At 38.8% G+C, this 22,242-nt stretch overlaps 1 protein-coding gene across 2 annotated transcripts in view; it reads right to left on the bottom strand.

Annotated features, from left to right (window-relative positions):
• Window positions 1-4,932: 4,932 nt before the first annotated feature.
• LOC108109453 (mushroom body large-type Kenyon cell-specific protein 1) overlaps window positions 4,933-22,242 on the bottom strand; it is a 64,496-nt gene continuing 47,186 nt past the window's right edge. The window contains exons 3-6 of one of the 2 annotated variants that reach the window (XM_017217952.2): window positions 17,148-17,402; window positions 16,865-17,082; window positions 16,106-16,608; window positions 4,933-8,390 (exon numbers count right to left, since the gene is read on the bottom strand). In XM_017217952.2, coding sequence (XP_017073441.2) covers window positions 5,885-8,390; window positions 16,106-16,608; window positions 16,865-17,082; window positions 17,148-17,402 — 3,482 coding nt within the window. In that variant the 3' untranslated portion in view covers window positions 4,933-5,884. Of the gene's footprint in view, window positions 8,391-8,685; window positions 9,989-16,105; window positions 16,609-16,864; window positions 17,083-17,147; window positions 17,403-22,242 lie in introns of those variants that run through there. The other variant, XM_017217953.2, reaches the window with a different exon arrangement.

Genomic DNA, 22,242 nt, shown 5'->3' with positions numbered 1-22,242 from the left:
AAAAAAAAAGAGTCGTTTTTCTTTTTAAATTTTGCAGTAATTAGTTAAATGCAAAAAAACATTGTTTTTCTGCTATGGTTTTTGTATTTTAGTTTACCAAAAGTCTAATTTTATGTATTGTACTTACATCAGTTTGTTTGTTTGTTGTAAAAATAATGAAAAATATTCTCAAAACTTTTGCCTGGCTAAGATTTAAGTTTTCTGTGGTTGCTTTTGTTTTTCTCTCGCTTTTTTTTTTATTTAGTTTTACTGCCAATTGCTTATAACTATTGAAGTTGTTGTTGTTTTGTTTAATGGATTGATTGATTGATTAATTATGAATATTATTTTTCTAGGGCTATTGTTGTTGTTGTTGTAACTGTAATTGTGTGGAGCTGCTGTAGTGTTTAAAAGTTAATAATTGAAATAAAAATTGGTTTTTGTTTTCGTTTTTTTTTATATTATATTATCGATATAATTGTTTGTTTGTTTTTTTTGCCTTTGCAGTTCGATTTGTTGCTGCTTCTTTTTTCCAATTTCCGGTTTTACGATTTCTGATTCTATTGTTTGGCTATGATCGATCCTAATTAAGTGGCTATTGTATCGGTTATGTCGGCTATGAATACAAATCTGTTTTGAAGAAACGGTTCTGCGTGTGTGTGTGTTGTATCTGTGTGTATTCTTTTCGGGCTTCTCTGTTAAAGTTAATTGCTGTGGCTATTTCTAGTTACTTGTGGCTATTTAAGTTCTGTAGTAAGAGTAGTACTATTGTTTAATAAAATTGTGGTTTGCTGTTGTTTGTTGGTTGGTTGTATTTGTGGATAGAAAAAAGAAAAGTACAATCGACTTTAGGCTGTTGTTGTTTTGGATTTTATCTGAGCTTTTGGATAGATTTATTATCCACTTTTTGTATATTAATTAATTAGTTTTTATTTGATTTTTTTTTATTATTCAATTTTTGTTTCAATTATTTTCGGGCTATTGTTGGTGGTTGTTTGTTGGTTGTTGTCTGTGCTGGGCTATTGTTTCTTAGCATTTTGTTTCGCTTGTTCTTGTGATCTTTGCTGATCTTAAGTTGTTTGGCGGTCGCTCAAGTTGAACTTAGGAGAAAAGTTTTGAGTTTTATTTTTTCTATTTTCCTGACCTGTGATGTCTCGTTCTAAATAATGAGAATGTGAAGAATTTCCTTTATATTTTTATTTGTTATTTTTTCTTATTTTGTTTTGTTTTGTTTTTTCTTTTTGGATTTAAGCGTGCGCATAATAATGGAAAACCTAGGCATAGTCTAACTGCTATTTAAAAGAGTTTATGTGCACTTAAAATGATTTTTGATTTTCGATCCATATGATAGACATATGTATTAATTATTCATCCTTCCTGGCATTCGGCAAAGAAAGCTTGTAAATTATATTAATCTTTAATGTTTAATATATTTGTTGTCGGTTGCTTGGTTTTGTTTGAAACAATTGCACTATAGTTCAAATGATGTTGCCCATTTAAGAAGTCAATAAAAATAGGTTGTAATAATCCTAGTAATAATTAAAAAAGTGGGGAGAATACCATAAAAAAAGTTGTCTAATATGTACAAACCATAAATCGAGGCTAACAACGCGCTAAATATATATATTATTACTCGATATTATAATAATAATAATAATAATAATTAATAGTTATGTTTAATATAATATTTGAAAATAGAAGTTGATTGTTTTATGTGAAGAAATTTTGATTTGCCTACGTTTAGATCATAATTCATAATTAATAATTAATAATTAATAATAATAATAATCGTAATCATTTTATGCGCTAAACTAAACTCGAAAATAATATCTAATTAAATATATATGCACTTATATTCAGCAAATTTTGATTCGCATTGAACAAATTAGATTTTATACACAAATATGAGCAATTTCATTAAGCACGCTAGAAACTCTCTCAATCTCTCTTACATTCTCGCTCTCTCAAAACCGTTTTAAACAATTATTTATTATGAATATATCAAATTTTTTAGCTTGTTTTCTTCTCACGTTTTTGTGTTTTTGTTTTTATTTTTTACAAATATTAACTATTTATGTTGTAGTAAAACAAAGAAAAAGTAATGTATGGGTAATCAATCTTGTTTCTCTCCGAAAAAATAAAACACGTACCTGAGCGTTTTCGCCTGTCCATCTAGTATTTAGATTTAAGGGGGTGTAGGGGACACGCTCCCCCCCTTTTCGAACCCAGATGGACATGCAAAAATTCTATACAATTCAACATTCTCAAGCTGTTACTCAATTACACTCGATTGGTTTTTTGTTTTTTGTTTTTGTGTTTAGACCTAGCACTAGGTTGACATTTCGACTTTCGACTCGGTTTCTGCAGTTAAGATCCTTCGTTAAGGTTTTCTTTATCAAAGGTCCTATATTTCGATTCTGATCAACTTATATAGGACCAAATGCCCATACAGCGCGTTTCAGTTCCTCCTTGGTTTAGGTCAAAGCTAACAAATCAAGCCTGTCTTTTGGCCATGAAACGCACTGTACTTTTTAAGGGGACTTTGCTGTCTGTTTGTGTGAATGTTTTTCTTGGTTTTTCTTGTAAATGTTTCTTGTCATTATCAGTTGCCTTGGAATTTTCATTTTAGCTAAACTTGCTTCGAAATATTTCATCTTTGCTTTAACATGATTTTTTCTTTTATTTTTTTTTTATAACGTTTGTTTCTTAAATTTGCTTATTTAAACCGTATAATTGCACTTTATCTTGTTTTATTATTTTAAGTTTGATTTTCTTTCTTTTTACATCGATATTTTTTGTTTTTAATTTTTAATTCTTTTTTAAATGTTGCAGATTTATAATTTTCTTTTTGTATAATTTCGCATTATAAAAGACGTTTGCTTTATGTTTTTTTTCTGTTTTCTTTTTAGTTTTTAAATTTTGACTTGAACTGGTAAACATTATTCCAAAATATATATACAACTATATATGTTTTCTGAACAGTTTTATCGGTTTTGTTCTCTATTTTCAGTAATCAGTAATCAGTTTTTAGTTTTCTGGTTTTTTTTTTTTAGTGATGTGTGTATGCCGTAGCTTAAGAAATTCTGTTTTTGGCCAAAATGCAAATTACAAATTGCATTTGGCCTTTAGCTTGTGCTTGGTTTAGTTTTGGTTTTTATCCGATCTGTCTACAATTTGTTTTTATTAATGGGTGTGTGTTTTCCTCTTCGTTATCCATTGGTTTTGTCTTTTTGCATATGCCTAGCCAACATTATTTCAGAAAATGCTCTTCAAAATTTTGGATTATTAATCACAGATAGTGTGTCTAATATATATGTATGTATATAATAAATATGTATGTATACTTCAAATATAATTAAATTAGCAATAAATACTTTTTTGATTTATTTCCATCCTTTCTTTACCTACTTTCGCTTACTTTTCTCATTTCATTCTTTTCTTCTTCTCATATAATAAACATTTTCCTTTTAATTCCTTTTGGTTTGCAGAATTTTCCTCTATTATACCAAATGCATAATTTTAATGAATTTTTTTACATTTTTCGAAGCTTTAAGTTTTAATTTTGTTTACCGTTTTTTGGATACTAAACCACAACATTTATGCACATCGAATGTTAATTTTGGAGATTAGCCAGTAAATAGTTTGTTATCCATTCATGGAAATTATAATTATTTTAAATGCCCTTAAATGATTTCAATTTAATAATTATTAAACGCTTTCTCGTTTACCATTTCCGTTTGCCATATCTTTAATTTTAGCTTGTATTATAATTTACTAAATATTTTCAAATATTACCGACAATCTCTGCCCTTCTTTTAAATATATTGTATATCGTTTTTCCTCTTTTGACACTTACTAGCTAGCACACAAAATATGTTTTAGGTACATTTATATATTTTTTTCTTCTATTTTTCATTTACGCAGACATTTAGTTAGTTGTTTTTTTTTTGTTACCCATAGATAGAATTTTCAAAAGTCAAACGAAATTAGTATATAGAAGAGATACGTCGAAAGGAGCGGGGGGGCCAAAGATTAGAGGGGGGGACGATAACTGTGTAAATATGTTTTGGTCTCCGTGTAAAAGAGTGTGTAGAGTGTATATAAGTACATTTAAATATATTTAGTTGCTCAAAATGATCATGTGTTTGGTTTGAGGTATACGCGTAGTGATGAAGACACACACATACATAAATATACAAATATATATATCATATAGTATATAGTAATATAAAGTCTTTATATATTTATGCTTTTCCTTTTTTCTTTTTAGCTTTTGGTGGTTAGGCGACGACTGTACATGAAATGTGTGTTCTCACAAATATTTTTTTCCTTTTTTATTTTTAATTTTAAGCCAAAAATCTTTAAGTTTTTGATATAAATTTCCGTTTTTTTTTTTAAAGCCTAAACACATATAATTTTTTTGTTTATTTTTTTGTATACTTTTTTTTTAACACCGAAACATTTTAATTTTGCTTAATTTAGTTCAATATGTGTGGAATTTGTTAGAAAAAAGAAAATAAATTGTGATTAGAGAATGTTTTGGGATATTTAATTTGTGTGTTTTTTTTAAGTTTTTCGATTTTGCAAAAGAAAAGTTAAATTTTGGGACTGTTTTTTACCTTATTTTGGTATTTTTTGATAATTATTCTGCGTTTGCGTTTAATTTGAATTATTATTTTGTGTGCTCTGTCTCGCTTTTCTTACTAATTTATTTAATTTGTAAATGTGAAGGCAGCTTTGTTTATTGATTTCCGTTTTTGTATTTTCATCTTTTGAAATCATAAAAAATGTTGAATTTTTGTGGTTAATTTTGTTTTGGTTTTTTGTTTTTAACTTTTGAATTTTGCTATTTCTTTGAATTTGGTTTTCGGTTTTCTGTTTTCTGTTTTTCTTTTCTTTTTGTATTGTAGAGTCTTGTATTATTATTGCTTGTGTGTTGTTTGTTGGTTGTTATTGATCGGATATTGATGTTGTTGCTTGTTGTTGTTGTAGTTGTAGTTGTTATGGTCTTTGCTGTAGTTATTGTTGTTGCTGTTTGTTGTTGCTGTTGTTGGCTATATACTCATTCTGTCTATGTCGAAGACGACTGCCTGGGGTCCTGGCCCTGTACGAGCTGAAGCTCTAACTTCTATAGAGATTGGTAAGGAAATCTTTGTAGAAAATTGTGTACACTATGGAACATAAGAGTATGTCTTATGGAATGTTCAAAATATCCCAGCTCAAGGGCCAAGAAACCTAACCAAACAGAGGCCGTTTAAGAGTTGTTGGCTTGTAACTGCTTTGCTGATTTCCTGTTGGCTATATATTTCTGCTATATATCAATATATATATTTTCCCATTGGACTGCTGTTTCTGTTCAATTTAAAAAAAATATATATTTTAACACAAATATGCGGCTTAAAAAACAAAAAATGCAAAATGAAAATGGTTCTTGGTTTTGCTCAGTATTTCTTCTTAATTTTTTTTGTTTTTTGGTCTTAAGGTTTTTAGAGTTTTGTTTTTTTTGTTTTTTGTTTGCTTTTAAGAAAGTTTGTACAAGAGAATGCCTATTTGTCGATTGTCAAAACGAAACAAAAATATACATTGTACACTCCGGGGCACAAATGTATGTGTTTGTTTGCTTGCTGTTGTTATGTTTTTTGTTTTGCTTTTCATTATTTGTTTATGTTCTTCTCCTATGCAGTTGATTACACATTTAACTAAGAGCTAGCGCACATTTACCACCTCGTTCAGCTGGCTGGCATATATATCTATATATATATATATCTTTATATATATAGTATTTTGTATGGTACTATCAAAAAACGTGGCATAATTTGGTGTTTACACTCCATCTCTAGAAGCTGTAGTAGTGGGCGGCCAGCGGTGGCCAGGCGAACGCTGGATTCGTGGCCATCGGCTGCTCCTATAACTGCTCCGCCTGATCCAACTGCTCGGCCTTGATCTGGGCCAGCTTTTCATGCAATATGGATGTGGTATGTCCGGGACTGTGTCCAGTTGCCTGTGTTCCCGCCTCCGTTTCGCACTTGATGTGACTGCTGCTGCTGCCATTGAGATCCATGATTTTGTGGTTTTGATGGCCGCCACTTTCGCCGCTCTTCAGGCTGCTGGCATCCGTTTCCGAATCATCCCGCGACGTCATCCGGCTGCTCCTCCCATTTCCATTGGCCTGACCATTGCCACCTCCTCCGCTCTTGTTCTTGTTGTGCGCCAGATCACTGTTGTTGTTGTTAATGTGACTGGCCGAGTGTTCCTCGTCACTGCTGCCTCCGCTATCCGCGCTCAATCTTTCTCGCTTAATGTCCGCATAGCTACCCATCGGACTGCCCGATCGCTTGACACTCTCACCACTGGCACTTGAACAGGTGGCGGCATAGTCATTGTTCCGATGATTGGTGAACGGCAGCGGAGTCTTCTTCACCAGCAACTGATCGAGCAGGCCATGACCATTGCCATTGCTACTGCTGCCATTGCCCGTGGAACTGCCATTACCGTCGTTCGACTGCAGCGTCTTCCTAATGATGCCATCATACATGTTCTCCATCTCCTGGGCGCTCTTCATAAGCCCGTGATGATTGCTGGCCTGGGGATTCGCACGCATCGCCTCCGTAATCCGATTGAAGTCCAAGCCGTAGGCATTGGTGGCACTCGGCTGGGGCCAGAACATGTTCGGTTGAAAGGACAACTGCTGGGGACCGGCTTCGAAGATGGGCAGTTTCAGGCCATTTGGCGTGGCAGCGGCCGCTGCTGCTGCTGCTGCCGCCGCCGCCGCTGCAGCCTGATTGTTTTGGTTCTTAAGGGCGTTGCTCAGCTTGGATCCACCATGTGGTCCTGCCTTCAGCTTGTCCAGTTGCAATTTGTTGGCTGGTCCCGTTAGACCCACAAGATCAGGTTGCGGCTTGGGCTCTCGCTTGCGCGGTCTCATCAGATGACGCTCCTTGACCTTGTACTCCAGCGTGGAGTGGGGTACGCCATAGTAACTGCCCGCTCGATGGACCGACATTTCACCTCTTTGTACCGCCTTGACCGCTTCCACCAAACTATCTCGGTCATAGTTGCGGTATTTGCCCCTCTTTGGCCTTGTTCCCTTGCCCGCCGCCAGAGCAGCTGCCTCCTGGGCACTCAATTGTTGCTGCTGTTGCTGGTGGCTCAAATGGTGACCCGGATGATGTTGCTGCGACAGGAGATTGGGTGATGCACCAAAACGAGAGGTATCTGTGCCACCAATGATCTTGGCCACCGAAATGCTTGGTTTCTTGTAACCCAACGAGGAGGAGCCACCATTGTTGCTGCTGCAATCGCTGGCATTGCCGTTCCTGAGGCTGTCCTGGCCGCTCTGCTCATTGATCTGTCGCTGGATATTGCTGGCCATCATCTTCTGGATGCTAGACGAGGACGAGGCTAGCAAACTGTTGCCGGAGTAACCACCTTGGGCAACGGCAGCTGCCAACATGGGCGATGCGGAATGGGGACTGCGATTGCTGCCGTTTCGATGGCTGTTGCTGCTGTGGTTGCTATTGTTGCTGATGCTGAGGCTGTTGTTGTTGTTCAGCGGATGATGGTGACCACTAGGACCTAGTCCGCCCGGCGAAAGGCTGCTGTTGCTGGCCGGACCGCTGACCTTAAAGGACGGAATCTTCAGTATGGGATCCTCATTGGCATCGTTGGCATCCAGCGAGGAGTTCGTTTCCGGAGTCTCCGATTTGGGCAGGCGATGTCGATAGGCGGCGATATTATGGTGCTGCTGATGATGTTGCTGTTGCTGCTGTTGCTGATGTTGTTGCAGCAGCAACGAGGCATTGCCATTACTGTTCTCCTGACTGGCGGACAGCAGACTTAGCAGTCCCTCGTTCATAATCCCACCACTGTTGGCCACCAGCAGACCCTTGATCAGATCGCCCACCGTCTGTGATTCGTCTAATTTGGGCATAACTCCAATCCCTGCTGCCACCATCAGTGTGTGCATCAGGACAGTGGCATTCATTGGAATGGTGGGCATACCACCTTGATTAGCACTGGCATTGCCACCCCCCGCATGTCGCCCCATTTTCGGTGATCCTCTATCCAAATCCTCGCCCAGATCGCTGCCATTGTGCTCGGACAGGTGGCTCAATTTACGGATTTGCGCCCTCGCAAAATCTGTTGGATATGATGGTGCCGGAGTCGAGGCATTACTGTCCACCTCCGCTTCACCATCATCGTTGGAATCCTCGGGCTCCTCGCCATCTGGATCCTGATCAAGATCGTGTTGCATTTTAAACAGCCGATTGACCAGAATGGATCGCGGCACATGGTGCTGGCTGGCCGCCTTGCGGGGTCCCAGCTTGTTGGCCACCACATCCTGCAGCGCCCTGTTGAGGTCCTCCTCGCTGTACGCTCTTCTTCCCGACGGCGTGGGTGTGACACAAGCTCTGTAAGAGATTGGGGGGAAATATTGATAAAAATTTGAAATTTAAGGTTTTTGCATATATGTTTCCTTGGTAAAATTGTTACTATTATTAACTAAAATGGCTTATCTGTTAACAAACATTTGTACTTAAACCGAAAAACAGCTAAAAAAGTGATGATTAGCTTGTTATTGATTTACAGACGTCATATTTTTTTATAGCCACTCAGGTGTGGCGATAAGATACTATTTTTCTGACATTTCGGTTTGGATTTTCCTCAAAATGTTTAGACAATAAAAAGCCAGGCAAGCAATCTCACCAGCTAAAAAGTCAGCAAGTCAATCAACTTTTATCTCCCGGCAATTTTCGTCAGTGGGTTTTCGGTTTTCGAGGGTAATATTTTTTGGCAGCACCATCAAAGAACTTGACAGCCACTTCCCTTTTTGGCTTAGTAGAAAGCACTTCTTTTTCTTTTTTTTGGGCACTCTCACATATACACCACATTCATACACTCACACCACTGCGACTAATACAGAGACAGGGGCACTCGAGAGGACTGACAATGAGTGCTTCTTAAATGTCTGCAGCAGGCAACGGGGAAAAGACGACACTGGTGTCAAAGGCAAAGCCAAGGATGCTTTTCCTCTCTTTTTTTTTTTCCTTCCCATTTCGGTGGCCATTTTTTTCGGGACAAGACAAAAGATGACAAGTTGGGGGGAGTCTGGCCGAGGAGCTGGAGATCGGTGTGGGCGGGCTGCTTGGAGTTTGGGTCCAAATATGTTTTTGAAGTTCATTAGACGAATCCCGAAAAATAAGAAAAACGAAAAGAGACATTCTCCAGAATGGAAGAAAGAATAAACATTTTTCACTTAATACCAGCGTGAGCGTGAGTCCAAGCGCCTTTCCTTCCACTCCCCCACCAACTCACTCATCAGGAAGAGGTAACTTTTGTTTTCCGACAACAACAAAGGGGGAACACTGAGGAAAAGTAGGGGTATACATTAAGGATATTTCGGTTGAAATGATTTATTTTTATCTTTTGCTATCGTTTAAGGGATTTATATCTTTTAAGAATTTTTATTTACTCTTTTTTAGACTCTTCAAAAGTTTGTATAAATAATAGTTTGAAAAAAGTCAAAGGAGAATCCTTTTTCATTGCTGGCTATTGTCTTTACTTCTTGATATGATATGATGATTTTCTGTAAATCTTTAGATGTTTCCAAAACTGTATATACTGAACTTCCTTTCGAATCCTCTAATTTTTTACGAGTGCCAAAGCTGCACGAAATATTTCTTTTCTTTATGCGCAACCAGAAACGAGACGAGCTCGAGACCCTTTCTTGTTTTTTTCCTCCTTTTTTTCCGTGGGCGGCTGGGGACATTGCACCGGCAGAGAAGGAGGCGTGGCAGGTGGAGGGCAGGAAAAGGGGGAGGTAAAACGCAACGCACAGCTTCTTTGGCGCCCTTCGCTGAGGGCTGTGGCACAACAGGAGGCGGCCCTGGCAAAAGTTGATGGCAAAGTCATAGCAACTTTTTTACGTTTTTTTCTGCTTTTTTGCCACCTCCTACCCCCGTGCCCCATGCTTATTTGTTTCGGAGTCCTTGCGCGTCTGGAAAATGTCTGAAAATTGTGCAGACAACATACAAAAAAAAAAAAAAAAAAAGAAAAAGAAAAATGCAGGCTAGAGGAAGAACACGAAGAAGAAGAGCCAAGCGAAAGCTGCAGCAGGTGGCAGTGAATGTTAAACTGTATGATAGCTGATGGTTTTATTTTTCGGTGGCAAGAAGAAGGGAAGCGGGAGGGAGGAGGGGCAGTTAAAACGAAGGGCGGGCAAGTGGAGGCGTGGCCCCGGCTGACCGTAAGTGGATTGGGCTGTGGGCGGTGGCATCATCATTAATGGCGACAGTTTTTCGCATTTTTGCTCATTTTGCATATACAAAATAATTTCCCCAAAAAAAAGGACCAGAGGAAAGGCGAAAAAAATTTGCATAATTGCGCAGAACCAAAAAAAACACGGCAGGGGGTGGTGGGTGGGTGGTAGGCAGATGGCGGGATGGGAATCCCCCTTGCAAAAAGGATGGCAAGCGCGAAAAATAAATGAAAAATGTCATTTCAATGTCGTTTGGATTTTTTCGTTGGTGTCGTTTACCTTTTGGCTGCACTTCAATTGCAATTTGCCATTGCAACAGCCGTCGCTGCTGCAGTCGACGTCGCTGCCGTTGCTGCTGCAGCATTTGTTGTTGTACAACATGCCTGCATTTGTTGCCGCCTTTGTTGTTTTTGCCTTGCTGCACACACGCATGTGAAGAGCATTCATTTGCACCCGAAAAAAATGAGGAGAACCTCAAACCCTTTTTTTCGCAGCTTTTTTTTTCCACTTTTTCCGTTGGCGTTGCAATTTTTCTGACATTTTGTTTTAATTTGTGGCAGCGCCAGCAAAAGGGTTGATTTTTTTTATGTTCGCCTATGTGTGTGTGTATGTGTGTGAGTGTGCGTGTGTGCAGTTATCCTTTTTTTCGCATTTTTTGACGCAACTGAAATGCATTTCCTTTGCTGTTGCTGCTGCTGTTGTTGTTGTTGTTATGCGCATATTGCATTTTTGTCGGTTCATCCCACACCTTTTGTTTGCTTTTGATTATACGTACATAAGTTAACATACATGCAACACACACCCAAAACATACTCGCACACCCCCTACAAATGTTGGTTATAATTTTCGGTTTATTCGGAAAGAGAGACATTTCTTGTTTTTTTTTTGTATAAAAAAATAAAATGTTTCTGCTTTAACAACAATTATATTTGGCCAGGTAATTGTGCAAACACGTTAATTGAGGTATGTTGCCAAGGCAGAGGTCAAGCCCATTGTCAGGAGAAATTAAGGCGGAGAATGTGATAAAGGGCTGTCCTTATTAATTACAATTTGCATAAATTTGTGATGAATAATGGAATAGGTAAGGGATTTTATATTCTGATTTTAAAGAGACAAATTTGTATTGTTGTTTTATAATGAGAAAGAAATTGAAATCGCTAAACATAATAGCAAACTTTTAATTAAAAACTAAACTTTCTTTAGTGAAACATAACATTATTTTTTTGATTTTGCAGTAACCTAGTTTGGTTTTATAGTTTTCCGCTAAGGAAATGGCTACCAAATGACTTAAATATTTCGTAGATTATTCTCAAACTGTTGCTATCCTCAAATTAATAATAACTTCTATTAAACTTCTGATTTTTATTTCGATTTTTGGCATTTAAATGCAGTTTTTAACTTTTTTTGTGTGTCTTTCGATTCGGTTGCGTGTTTGGTGGCCGCTAAATATGCCAGGGGCGTAGCTGAGGGGCTGGCTGGCATTTCACTAGAGGAATGGAATGTGGGGTTAATGGTTAAGGGGCTGGGGCTAGAAAAGGGGGAGGTGGGGGCGTAGGAGCGAGACTGGGTAGGGGGCAGCAGGAAGCCGGTGCCGTTGGCTCCGACGGGCGCACAATGCCGTCAACTGTCCCCCGTTCCAGGCAGGCATTTTTTGTGTGTGCTCGAAATGTATGTGCGTGTGTGTGTATGTTGACAACGTCGAATGCAATTTTGTTAAAAATGCATTAAGTGCATGTGTGTGTGAGTGTGTGTGTGAGAGTGTGTGTGGGTATGAATGCAATTGCATGTTTGTTTTTGTTGCCAATGCAGTCCGCCCCACAGCGCCTACACTTGATGCGTGCGCAGCGAGCCCGCCACCCCCTTAGCCACCCTTTCCCTCTACTCCCCCACACACACTGACATACACACATACTTGTGCATACATCAACCCATACAAGAGCCCAAACTCTCACACACACACACACATATTCGTACATTCATTGCAGTTGCATTTTTTCGGAAGATATGCACTCATTTTTTTTCGTCGACGCTGCTGCCGACGTCAACGCCGCTGCAGCTCCATTTTTGTATGCACTTACTTTATTTTTGTTTCTATCTCGCTCATTCACTCACGCATATATCGGCAATCTACCTGATTTACACAAAAAAAGGCGCAAAAAATGTGTTCTTAAGGACCTTGTTATACCCTGTATTTAAACAAGATTAATAACTACTTAGTAGTTGAAAATTCTTTTTGAAACTGTTAATAAAGAAGTGGAGATAGGAATATTCATTACTTTGCTTTTAAATTATGCAATTTTAATTTTAACATTTAAATTAGAATTTTAAAACCTAATTTTAGATGAGATGGTAAAGCAATCTTGTTTTCTTAAGCTCCTCACTTTGGAACTACAGAGGAATAAAAATTGTATTACCAAAATGGTAATTTCAGATAAAATATCATAAGAGATGAACCGTTCAGCTTAATACTAATAAGATATTTAGTAAGCCAATCTCTTCTCCTAAGTATTTCTTACCGTTATCTCCTAAAATATTAGATAAAAGTATATAAAAAACCTTCTTGACCCCAAATAGCTCTCAAATCGAGCAATCCCCATTAAAGCAACAATTCAACACTCATTGAAATGACAAAAATATGGAAAAAATAAGTAAATGAGAGTGGTAGAGGGCACGGAAAGGGTGGGGAAAATAAAATAATGAAATCGTATGGGGGAGGGAGGGTGGTAGATCCATGAAACCGTTAAAAAATTGCTGCCCTGCAACAATAACAGTCGCAATGGCCAGTGCACGCATTAACCTTTTGTTGTACTTGCTCTTCTTGTTGTTGTTGTTGTACCTTATATATTTCGCTTATTTCTTTTTTTTTTTTGTTGTTGCACTTTTTGTTGTTGTGTGTATTTTTTTGGGGCCAAACGCAGCCAACTGCGCTGCCAGCGTCGACGTTGTCGTCGTCACTCTTTGCCAGTTATTACGTTCGCAATCTCTCTCTTTCTGGGTATTTTTTTTTTGGGGTCGGTGTGTGCGTGGGGAGAATTTTTCGTAAACGAAAAATAATGAATATATACCAAGCGACAATCCCTCGGCCACCAAACCCTCCAGATCCCTTTCCACCATCCACCTCATCCTTAACCCGCCGAAAGTGCATAGAAAAAAGTAGCAAAGAAGAAAGACCAAAAATACGAAAAAACACTGACACTGTTACACTGGGAGAAAAGGTTGAAAAAAACTAAAAATTTAAGATTTTTTTTTTATACCAGCTACTTACTATTAACCCTTTAAACCCCTAGATCTGACCCTTTAGTCTAAAAAATAACGAAATAAAAAGTTTACTAATAACTTTTTAGCGCAAATAAAGGTGGGATTGAAGATCTTCATTGATCGATTTTTGGATAATTAAACTTTTTAAAATAAAAAAAGTATTTAAACGTTATTAATTAAATAATTATTTTTCTCACTGAACACACACACACATAGAGAAAGTAAAACGCAGCTTGCAAAAAAAAAGCGATCGATATGATGCACTCATTTTTGTCTGCTGCGCTGGGCGACGGCGACGTCGCTGCCTCAGCTGCTGCTGCTTCGAGGAGCGACGCCGTCTCATCATCCTCGGCATCAGCAGCCTGAAAAAAATCTGTAATAATAAACGCTTGACGAAAAAAAAACTCCAAAAATTGCAGCGTCAGTGGCTTTTGTGCTTCAAGTGGTTTGATGGTCTGAGTGGGTTGCAGAGTGGGTGGTGGTAGGTGGGGTCTAGGGTGTAGGGTGTTTGGTGTGGGCTTGGGTCTCGGTCATCTGGTTGGCCCCCATTGATGAACACTTTGGTCGATCGTTGTCTAATGCTTTTCCCTTATACCAAAAACCGGCACAACAAGCTTGTGTTAAAATATTTATGAAAATTTAAGAAAGTCTTTATTGTTAAAAATAGGGAAAGGCTTTAAAGGTTAAGTCAAATTCGTTAAAGAGTTTTCAAAAGGTCTAGAGCCGCTATAATATACTTTTGCCGTTCTTTCCTTTTTGTTTTAAACGTTAAATAAATCCGATAACAATATTCTGCTTTTAAGAGATAACTCATAAAATTCAATAGGTAAAGCCCATTCAATTGATATCCAAAAAATATTAACACTATTAGGAAGTAATTTATGATTTTCGTAAATATTTTAAAATATAATAAAATCATAACCAACACAAAGTCTAACAAATTGAAAATTAATGAAGTATTAACTTCAACATTTTTCATAGAATTTTTCATAACAACTTCAACTTTTTATCGAGCCAACTCCTATACTTTCTTAATTTTCATACTTTTCCTGGTTTTGCCTTTCCTTGGTTATCGTCTTCTAACTTGCCATGTCCCTATCGCTCCTTTTTTTCCACTTCCTTTAACCCCCTTATGTATTCATGGTTTTTTGTACATTTTTTTGACACATCCTTCTGGCAGTTTTTTTTGTGTGTGACAATTAAAATAGGTGTACGAGATGGTGCATGGTGTACGACGATGGCGACGGCTGCTAACAAACACTTGGCCATGCTTTAGACAATAGACAAGGACTCGTGCTTTGCGGCTCAAGTGGCAGCCGCCATCGTTGCCACAGTCGCCGGTGCATCAGGCAAGACGGAGGAGGAGGAAGAGAACGAACCAAAACCAAACCAAAAACCTGAACCACAGAAAACAACAAAAAATCCCACCGAAAAAAGTAATGACAAAAATTGTTGGGAAGTGCTGCGAAATTATGCACACGCTCTGTCGTCTGAAGTGCACACCTACACGTACAGAGCTACCTGTAAGCCCAAAGTAATAATAAAAGGTGCTGCTGAACATTTTAGAGTAATTAAAAAAATAGCAGGCAACAAAAAACAAAAAAAAAAAGAAGAAGTCAACCAAAGGCGAATTGAAAAAAGATTGCGGAGCCGCTGAAGGAGTTAAGATGCAGCCGCACACAAAAAAAGGAGAGCGGAATGGAATACATAAATCCAGCATTCTTCTTTCTGCTTACCCATATAATCTTTTCCTTAACTTTTTTCTTCTCTTTTTGTTTTTGGGAGATTTTATGTAAATTTATGCAGCCCACCTGCCTAACGCTGGTAATTAAGCGTGGTTGCAACGGGGCGTATGTGTAATTTTCGGCATCGTTTCATAAACCACACTCATACACACACGTGGCCAGTGATATAATTGCACAATTTTTTACATAGGCTCACAACAATAAAGCTTCAGCTGCCACAGCATCAGCATTTGCGGCTGTAGGTGAGTGTGTGAGTGTGGGCGTGCGGCTCTATGTGTGAGTGGTGCTGCCCCGTTAAGTATGCTACAGTAAGTGCAGTGTCAGAGGCGGCGGGCCAGCGCCCAAAGTGCAATTATCTCATGTATTGTCTGGCACACGATTCGGTGCTTTTTTCCGGTTTTTTTCGGTGAACATTATACCCTACAATATTTTCAGGGTAATTTGGTTTTTTTGGCTATTTTATTGAGGCAAAATTTGTGGAGTTTTTGGTCTAACTAATGAGATTTTTTGTTTATTGAAGAAAATTTAATAAGTAAATCTAGAATTTATGTTTAATATATTAAATCATAAAAAACGGTTTTTAATGTTTAGGAAAACCTTTAAAATAAATCGAATAATCAAGTAGAGCATTGCATATTCGTTATCCTGCCAAAATACAGCTTAATTTCCACCTTTTTTTCTCCTTTTCGGTTTTACATGATTTTCCTCTTTTTTTTTGTATATGTATTGTGCTGGGGGTTTTTTAAATTTTTTTTGGCGTTTGCGCAGATTCCCAGATTTATATTGAATACATGCTTATACATAGGTATTTATGTGCTTTTGCCCCCGTCTCTCGGGGAAGGGGTAACCCCAATTCGGTACTCACCTGACGGACTTCACATCGCCGCTAATCGATGAGTTCGGCGATGGTTTGCTGCTAAGATCAAGCGGTGCATCGGCACTGGGACTGGGCGTATCTTTGAGTGCGGGACTGATTGCGGCTGCAGATACTTCTGAGGTAGTTGGCGTTACCGAACTAGCGATCTGTTGTTGTTGCTGCTGCTGTTGTTGTTGCTGCTGGTGCTGTTGGCTGGCCAGCGAGTTGATCAGATTGATGTCGGCCAGCAGTGAGAATTGAGCCAGCTGGGCGGCCATCGAGTCCATCGATGTCATTTTGCCTGCCCGCTGGGTCAGCAACTTGTACAGTTCGAGGGAATTTGCAGATGTTGCTGCGGCTGCTGCTGCTGCTGCTGCTGCTGGTGTTGCTGTTGCAGCAGCAATGTGGCGTGCCCTGTTGCCAATGCTGCTATTGTTATTGTTGGTATTGTTGCTGCTGCCGCTGCTGCTGTGGTGGGGCAGTGATGCGCTCGAGTTGCTGTCACTGTCGTGCTGCTTGGACAAAGTTTAAGGTTAATAAAAAGTTAAAAGCACTTGCAAAAAAGTAGTAGGAATAAGTTGGAAAATCTTTGAGAATAGGAATTAAAATAATTCAAAATATGAAAAATAAGGAAAGCAAAAGAAAATGTTTAGGATTTAACGAATAAAAAGTTCTTTTATCAATAACAATTTTCCAAAAGATTTTCCAAGCGAAAAAGCTAATATTTTTGGGAAGTGTTTTGAAAGGGCTTAGGTATAGATGACCCACCTGATGAATGTGGCTATTGCTAGTGTAGCTACTAGTGGCTGTTGCTGCTGATTCGGCCACCAATTCGCCCTGGGCGTTAACCGTTAGCAGGCGACCGTTAACACAGAAATTGCACTTGTCCGACGGTCTCCAATCGATGGGTTCTGGCGGTGGTGATGGTGTACTGGTGGCTCCCGGTGTTGCTGTACGTGATGAATCGTGTGATGTTTGGTTGTTCTCTAAGAATATAAAAAACCCATTTAGTAATCCTTGAAGTATCCATATATAATGTATTTTTACGTACCAAAATCTTCTTCCAATAGCAGACTGCCGTTGTGGTGGTGCTGCTCTAGACGGTGGTTCTCTGTTTTACAGTGGTTTGGGTTGCTCTGGCTGCTCTGCTCCTTGCTGTTGTGGTTGTATTGCGGTGGCTCGTCCTCGGAACCGGCTATTGCTATGGGCTGTTGCTCCTCGATATTCAAATGGCTGCGCGTCAGGTGCTCTCGATATTGTTTCCATTGCCTGCGAACCATAAATTCCTCAGCAACGCGTTCTAACCCTGGAAAATTAAGAAGAAAAGAAAAAAGTAGTCAATAAAATATTTAAAAATGTAAAAATTATATTTAAATTTTATAAGTCATTATATTAATCTATCTTAGACATCTCCCAACATATTTGACAGATCTTTTGCACATTTTTGTGACCGCAATGAAAAACAACATTCGTAATTTTCGTAGGAATAGACCAAGCTCCCGAGCATTAATTATTTAAAAAAAGCTCCTGAGCAGTTCAAGAATGTTATGCCAGTTGCATGGCTTAATAGACTATAATTTGCCTAGTGGTGGCAATTAATAAGCCACTTTTTTTCTCTCTTCTTCGGTGGCTCCTGGGAATTTTAGCAGACAGAAATTACTTAATTGAAATGCAATGCCAACTAAGTATAGAAGGAAAATGCATGAAGTAAAAAACAAAAAATACAACAGCAAAAAATGAAAAAGAAATGGCAAATTGTAACGGGTGGACTATACTTAAAAGGGGCACACGCTGCGTATGCGTAATTATTGAATACGAAATGTTTGCGAGTGGAAAATTGATAGATTTGTACTCGAATGTTTGCATTGAGGCGACTTTTCTGTGGCTACATTTCCTTGGCCACACGTTTTGCCTTGGCCAGGTCCGGAGAACTCTAATTGCCGCACAAAAGTTATGCAATTTAATGCAAAATGTGCATTTGGCCTAGAAGGAGTGGGAGAATTTTGTGTGCGGTTGGAGCCTAACCCCGCCACTTCAAGGGGCAGGCATGCGTGGCTCAAAAGCAAAACTTTTGCGCATATGGCAAAAGGCTACGCGTCAACTCACACGAAATGCGAATTAAAGGAGGGCCAGTCGAAGAAGTTGAAAAAAAAAAGAAATTATATACATATGACGGACCAAAAATATTAATTCTATACTATATGTAGACAGAGGGTGGTGGAATCCCGGCATTTTGTAGCATTTTTAGTGCCAAAAAACAAGAGAGGCAGTAAAAAATCTAAGCTTATACTCGTATTTCCAACCGGAAGTTGGCTAGAAGGTGCGTTTTGGTATTTCTAGCACCCAACCCCATGTCCTTGTGGCTGTCCCCTCGTCGTCCTGATTGCTCAGAAGTGCGTGTGTGTTCGGTGCGTGCGTTTGGGGAATGGCAACTTTGGGGGTCTGAAGTGGAGCAGCAGGAGGATTGGGGGACCAACAGCAACGCACTGCACCTGCTCCTGCTCCTGCTGCCGCTGCTCATTCCGGCGCAAAAGTGGAGCGGCATGTTCAAACTTTTCACAGTGTAAAAATTGCATTGCTTTCCCAGCTGCAACGGCAACTGCAGTTTTTTAAGCGCTCAAATAAACAGGGTCGTCGTCGTCATCGTCGTTGTTGTTGTCGTTGTTGTTTTAGCGCTTCGGGGGTTGCGACGTCAACGTTGCGCCACCGCTTTCCCGCCACGCCTTTCCTCCCGACTTTCCACCTGCCGCACGCACCAAAAAAAAGGCGAAAAAACGAGGTGAATGCACGCACGGGACGTACAAAACTCAAACTTTAAAATGCAACCAGTCCACAGACACACGCCTGCATTTTGTCGTTAAAAAATTCAGCGAGCACGAAAAGGGATCTGCACGATACCCAAATGCTCTTCAAGAAGCACATTGCCCTAAAATGGGATCTAAGATTATAGATTATAGTAGATGATATAATAAATCAGAAAAATTACTTCATAAACTAGAAAATCTTTCATTAAAGTCATTTGTTATCGTTTGTATTATTCCATCATTTAATTTTTGGAATATACTTTTTAACGTTTTTCATTACATTTTCCATAGATTTCTTTTTCCACTCTCTAATATTTTTAAATAGCAATCATTATCCCTTGAAAAAATCTATAAAATATCTAAAAAAAACAAAGGTTAAAAATTCAGTTAAATGCTTTCACGTTATTGATTTTAAGCTTCTTTAAAAATTTGTTATTACTCTTTCCCTTTATAGCTTAATTTTCTTAACCTCCTGCAATTTCCCAGCTAATTTGAAGACCTTTGGCATATAGCCACGTCCCAACGATCTATTGAATTGTATCAATTAGTTCTGGCTTATCCACTCCCACGTAATTTCCATGTTTATTTTCTTGTAATTCCTATTCACTGCAAAACGAACTACAAATTGCAGTCGGCCAACTGCAGGGTGCGTGTGTTTTTCAGGCTAAGGAAACCCTACGCACAGGCGAAATGCCAGGGGTTCTTCTTGTTCTTCTTTTTCTTCAGCTGGGTCTGCCAGATGCACCAGCGCATATAGACACACACATATATATTGCACGCACGCAATGCACTCACGCACACAGTCAGTGTCTGCCGTGTTTTGTCTCTAACTGCATGAGTGTGCGTTTGTTTTGTGCATGTGGTCGGGGCGACACACATTGCGTATGAAGATGATGATGACGACGACGTCGTCGACGGCCGCAAGGCGGGATTTCAATGCTGTTTTGGGTTTGGGTTACGTTTCAGTTTCTGGCTATGCTTCTGGTTCTTGTTATGGGTATGGGTATGGGTATGGTTATGGTGGTGCCACTGCCATCATTGCTGTCTGCCCGCGTTCACATTATGCCAAGCAAGCAGCGCCGGAATGTATGCTAAATAGAATTTTTTGCTAGCCGCGATGATACAGTGGGACCTCTGTTAAAGGTGTGTTTTAGCATTTGCCTTGTAGTCAATTATTTTATATTTTATTGTCTGTCTAAAGGTTTTTGTTTTGAAACCTCATTAATTGGTGCCTAAAAGTATGCTGCTAGAATGGCATACCATTTACTTTTGCCAGATTAACTATAGAATAATACCAATACCCCATTATACTCTCTTTCGATTACGCTTCCTTAATATCTGCATAGCCTAATGAGTCTAGATTATGCCAGTGATACCTGTACATGGAAAATAGTATAAAAATGGGTATATGTCGCTGGCTTAGACGATGTCGATGGGTGGGTGGTCTGACCTATGACTCGATATGTGTGTGTGTGTTTGAATAGGTGTTTGGATAGTGAGTGAGTGTGTGTGTGTGTGCGCCATTCAAGGCAACGCAACGTGACACGTCAGGTGGGTTGGCGGACTGCTGGGATTGGGATAGGGATCGGAATAGGGATCGGGTTTGGAGTTTTTAGTTCGCCTTCCGTCTGCCCATCCTGTCAGTTGGCCTGTCGTCCTGTCTGTCCGTTTGTTTGCTCTAGGGTCGTCGCTGCGGTGCGGTGCCCTAAAACCTACAACCTACAACCTACAACAAACAACAACCAGCCAACCGACTGACAAACAAAAACGAAAGTGCGTTTAATCAAAGTTAGCTATTAAAGCCAAATGGCTAAACTAATTGTGAACCGCGGCAGCGGGGCGTATGATTTATTTGCATTTTGTGGGGTGAATTTTGCGTTTTTTTTCAGAGTTTTTCTGGTTTTTCATACCTTAAACCCACACTAACCGAAAAAATTGAAGCAATTAAACACGGAAACTCATTTACACACACATAGACAGACATACGCTTAACGAAATGCAAATGGCATGCGCCATGAGAGAGACAACGCATGAAAAGTGGCAAAAGAAATGGGCAAAACGGCAACAGCAACAACTGCAACAAAAAAAAAAAAAAAAAAACAGCAACAACAACCACAAAAAAAAGAAACGAAAAAATGCAATTATCGATTAATGTACCACATTATATGGCCCATGTATATGTTTGTATGTTTGTATGTGTGGAGAGGCCAGCAAGTAGATAAGCCCTTATGTACACATGGTACTTATGTACTGGCATCCGTAGGTATGCTCGGCCAGAAGTCATTAAAAAATTGTTGTTTTTTTCGTTGTTGTTGTTGTTGCTGTTTTTAATGCCCCAGCCTCGTCGGCCAGGCTCATTGAGTTTTATTCAATTCTCATCCTTAAATTTCATTTTCGGGCGGGCCGTCAAGTCGTTTATATAAGCAAATTACTGTAATGACGATACATTATGTATTGTCTCATTGTTGGAGTTGTCATTTGCATTAAAAGATGTATATACTACATAAATTTTATATATATATATAAATATGTATATGGATTTTTTCAAGCCATGAGCTGCATTTCCCCATGCCAAGAACATGACACACACAGAAGACAGAAACAACGGCAATTTGACATTTTCCAACAGTTCGCTTCGTTTCGATTTTTCAGGTTTTTGGCGTAATGCGTGCCGTAATCAAATGTCAAAAGTTAACGCCAGCCTTGGAGGCGCATACGTAATATTACGTATACGCAGCGTAATTTTTGCCCCATAAATACTGCATTAGTTGAGCCACACAAAGGTGTTGGGCACATGGCCCCGTTCACAGATAATTAGATTCTAACCGCAGGTGGATAAAGTTGGATTTGGCCTATATAATAAAGTCCTTAAAGAATTTTTATTATTTTTCTATTAGAAAAGTTTTTAATTGAGTTATGTTTGAGTTTCGAGGATATTGAAATGGTTGCAATGCAATTTGTTGATTTAAGACTTTGTTAATGATCCTTAAATTATTTATAAATGTATTTTAAATGAATTTATATTAAAAGCTGGCTTAGAATGTGGCTGGGAATTTAAATTGAAAACATTTAAATGAAACTAAGAAGAAATTATTATTCAAAGTAGACTTGAATTTTGCTTGTAGTTCCATATGCACTACAAACAATCCTTTTCGTTTTGACTTTTTTATTTTCTTCTTGCCTTTCCACATACACACACCCACCCAAAAAAACCGCCTTTTTAACTAGAAGTCCACTAAAAATTCTTTAATTAGAAATTCAACATATTGTGGTTATTTTTGTTGCCAGCGGCCGTTTGGCCAACGCGACACGCCATCGTATTTTGCATAACATTTTGAGTAA

This window comes from Drosophila eugracilis, unplaced genomic scaffold, assembly GCF_018153835.1.
Source record: "Drosophila eugracilis isolate 14026-0451.02 unplaced genomic scaffold, ASM1815383v1 contig_47, whole genome shotgun sequence".
NCBI lineage: Eukaryota > Metazoa > Arthropoda > Insecta > Diptera > Drosophilidae > Drosophila > Drosophila eugracilis.
The sequence above is the reverse complement of the archived record's forward strand: the minus strand, read 5'-3'. Positions and strand labels throughout refer to the sequence as shown.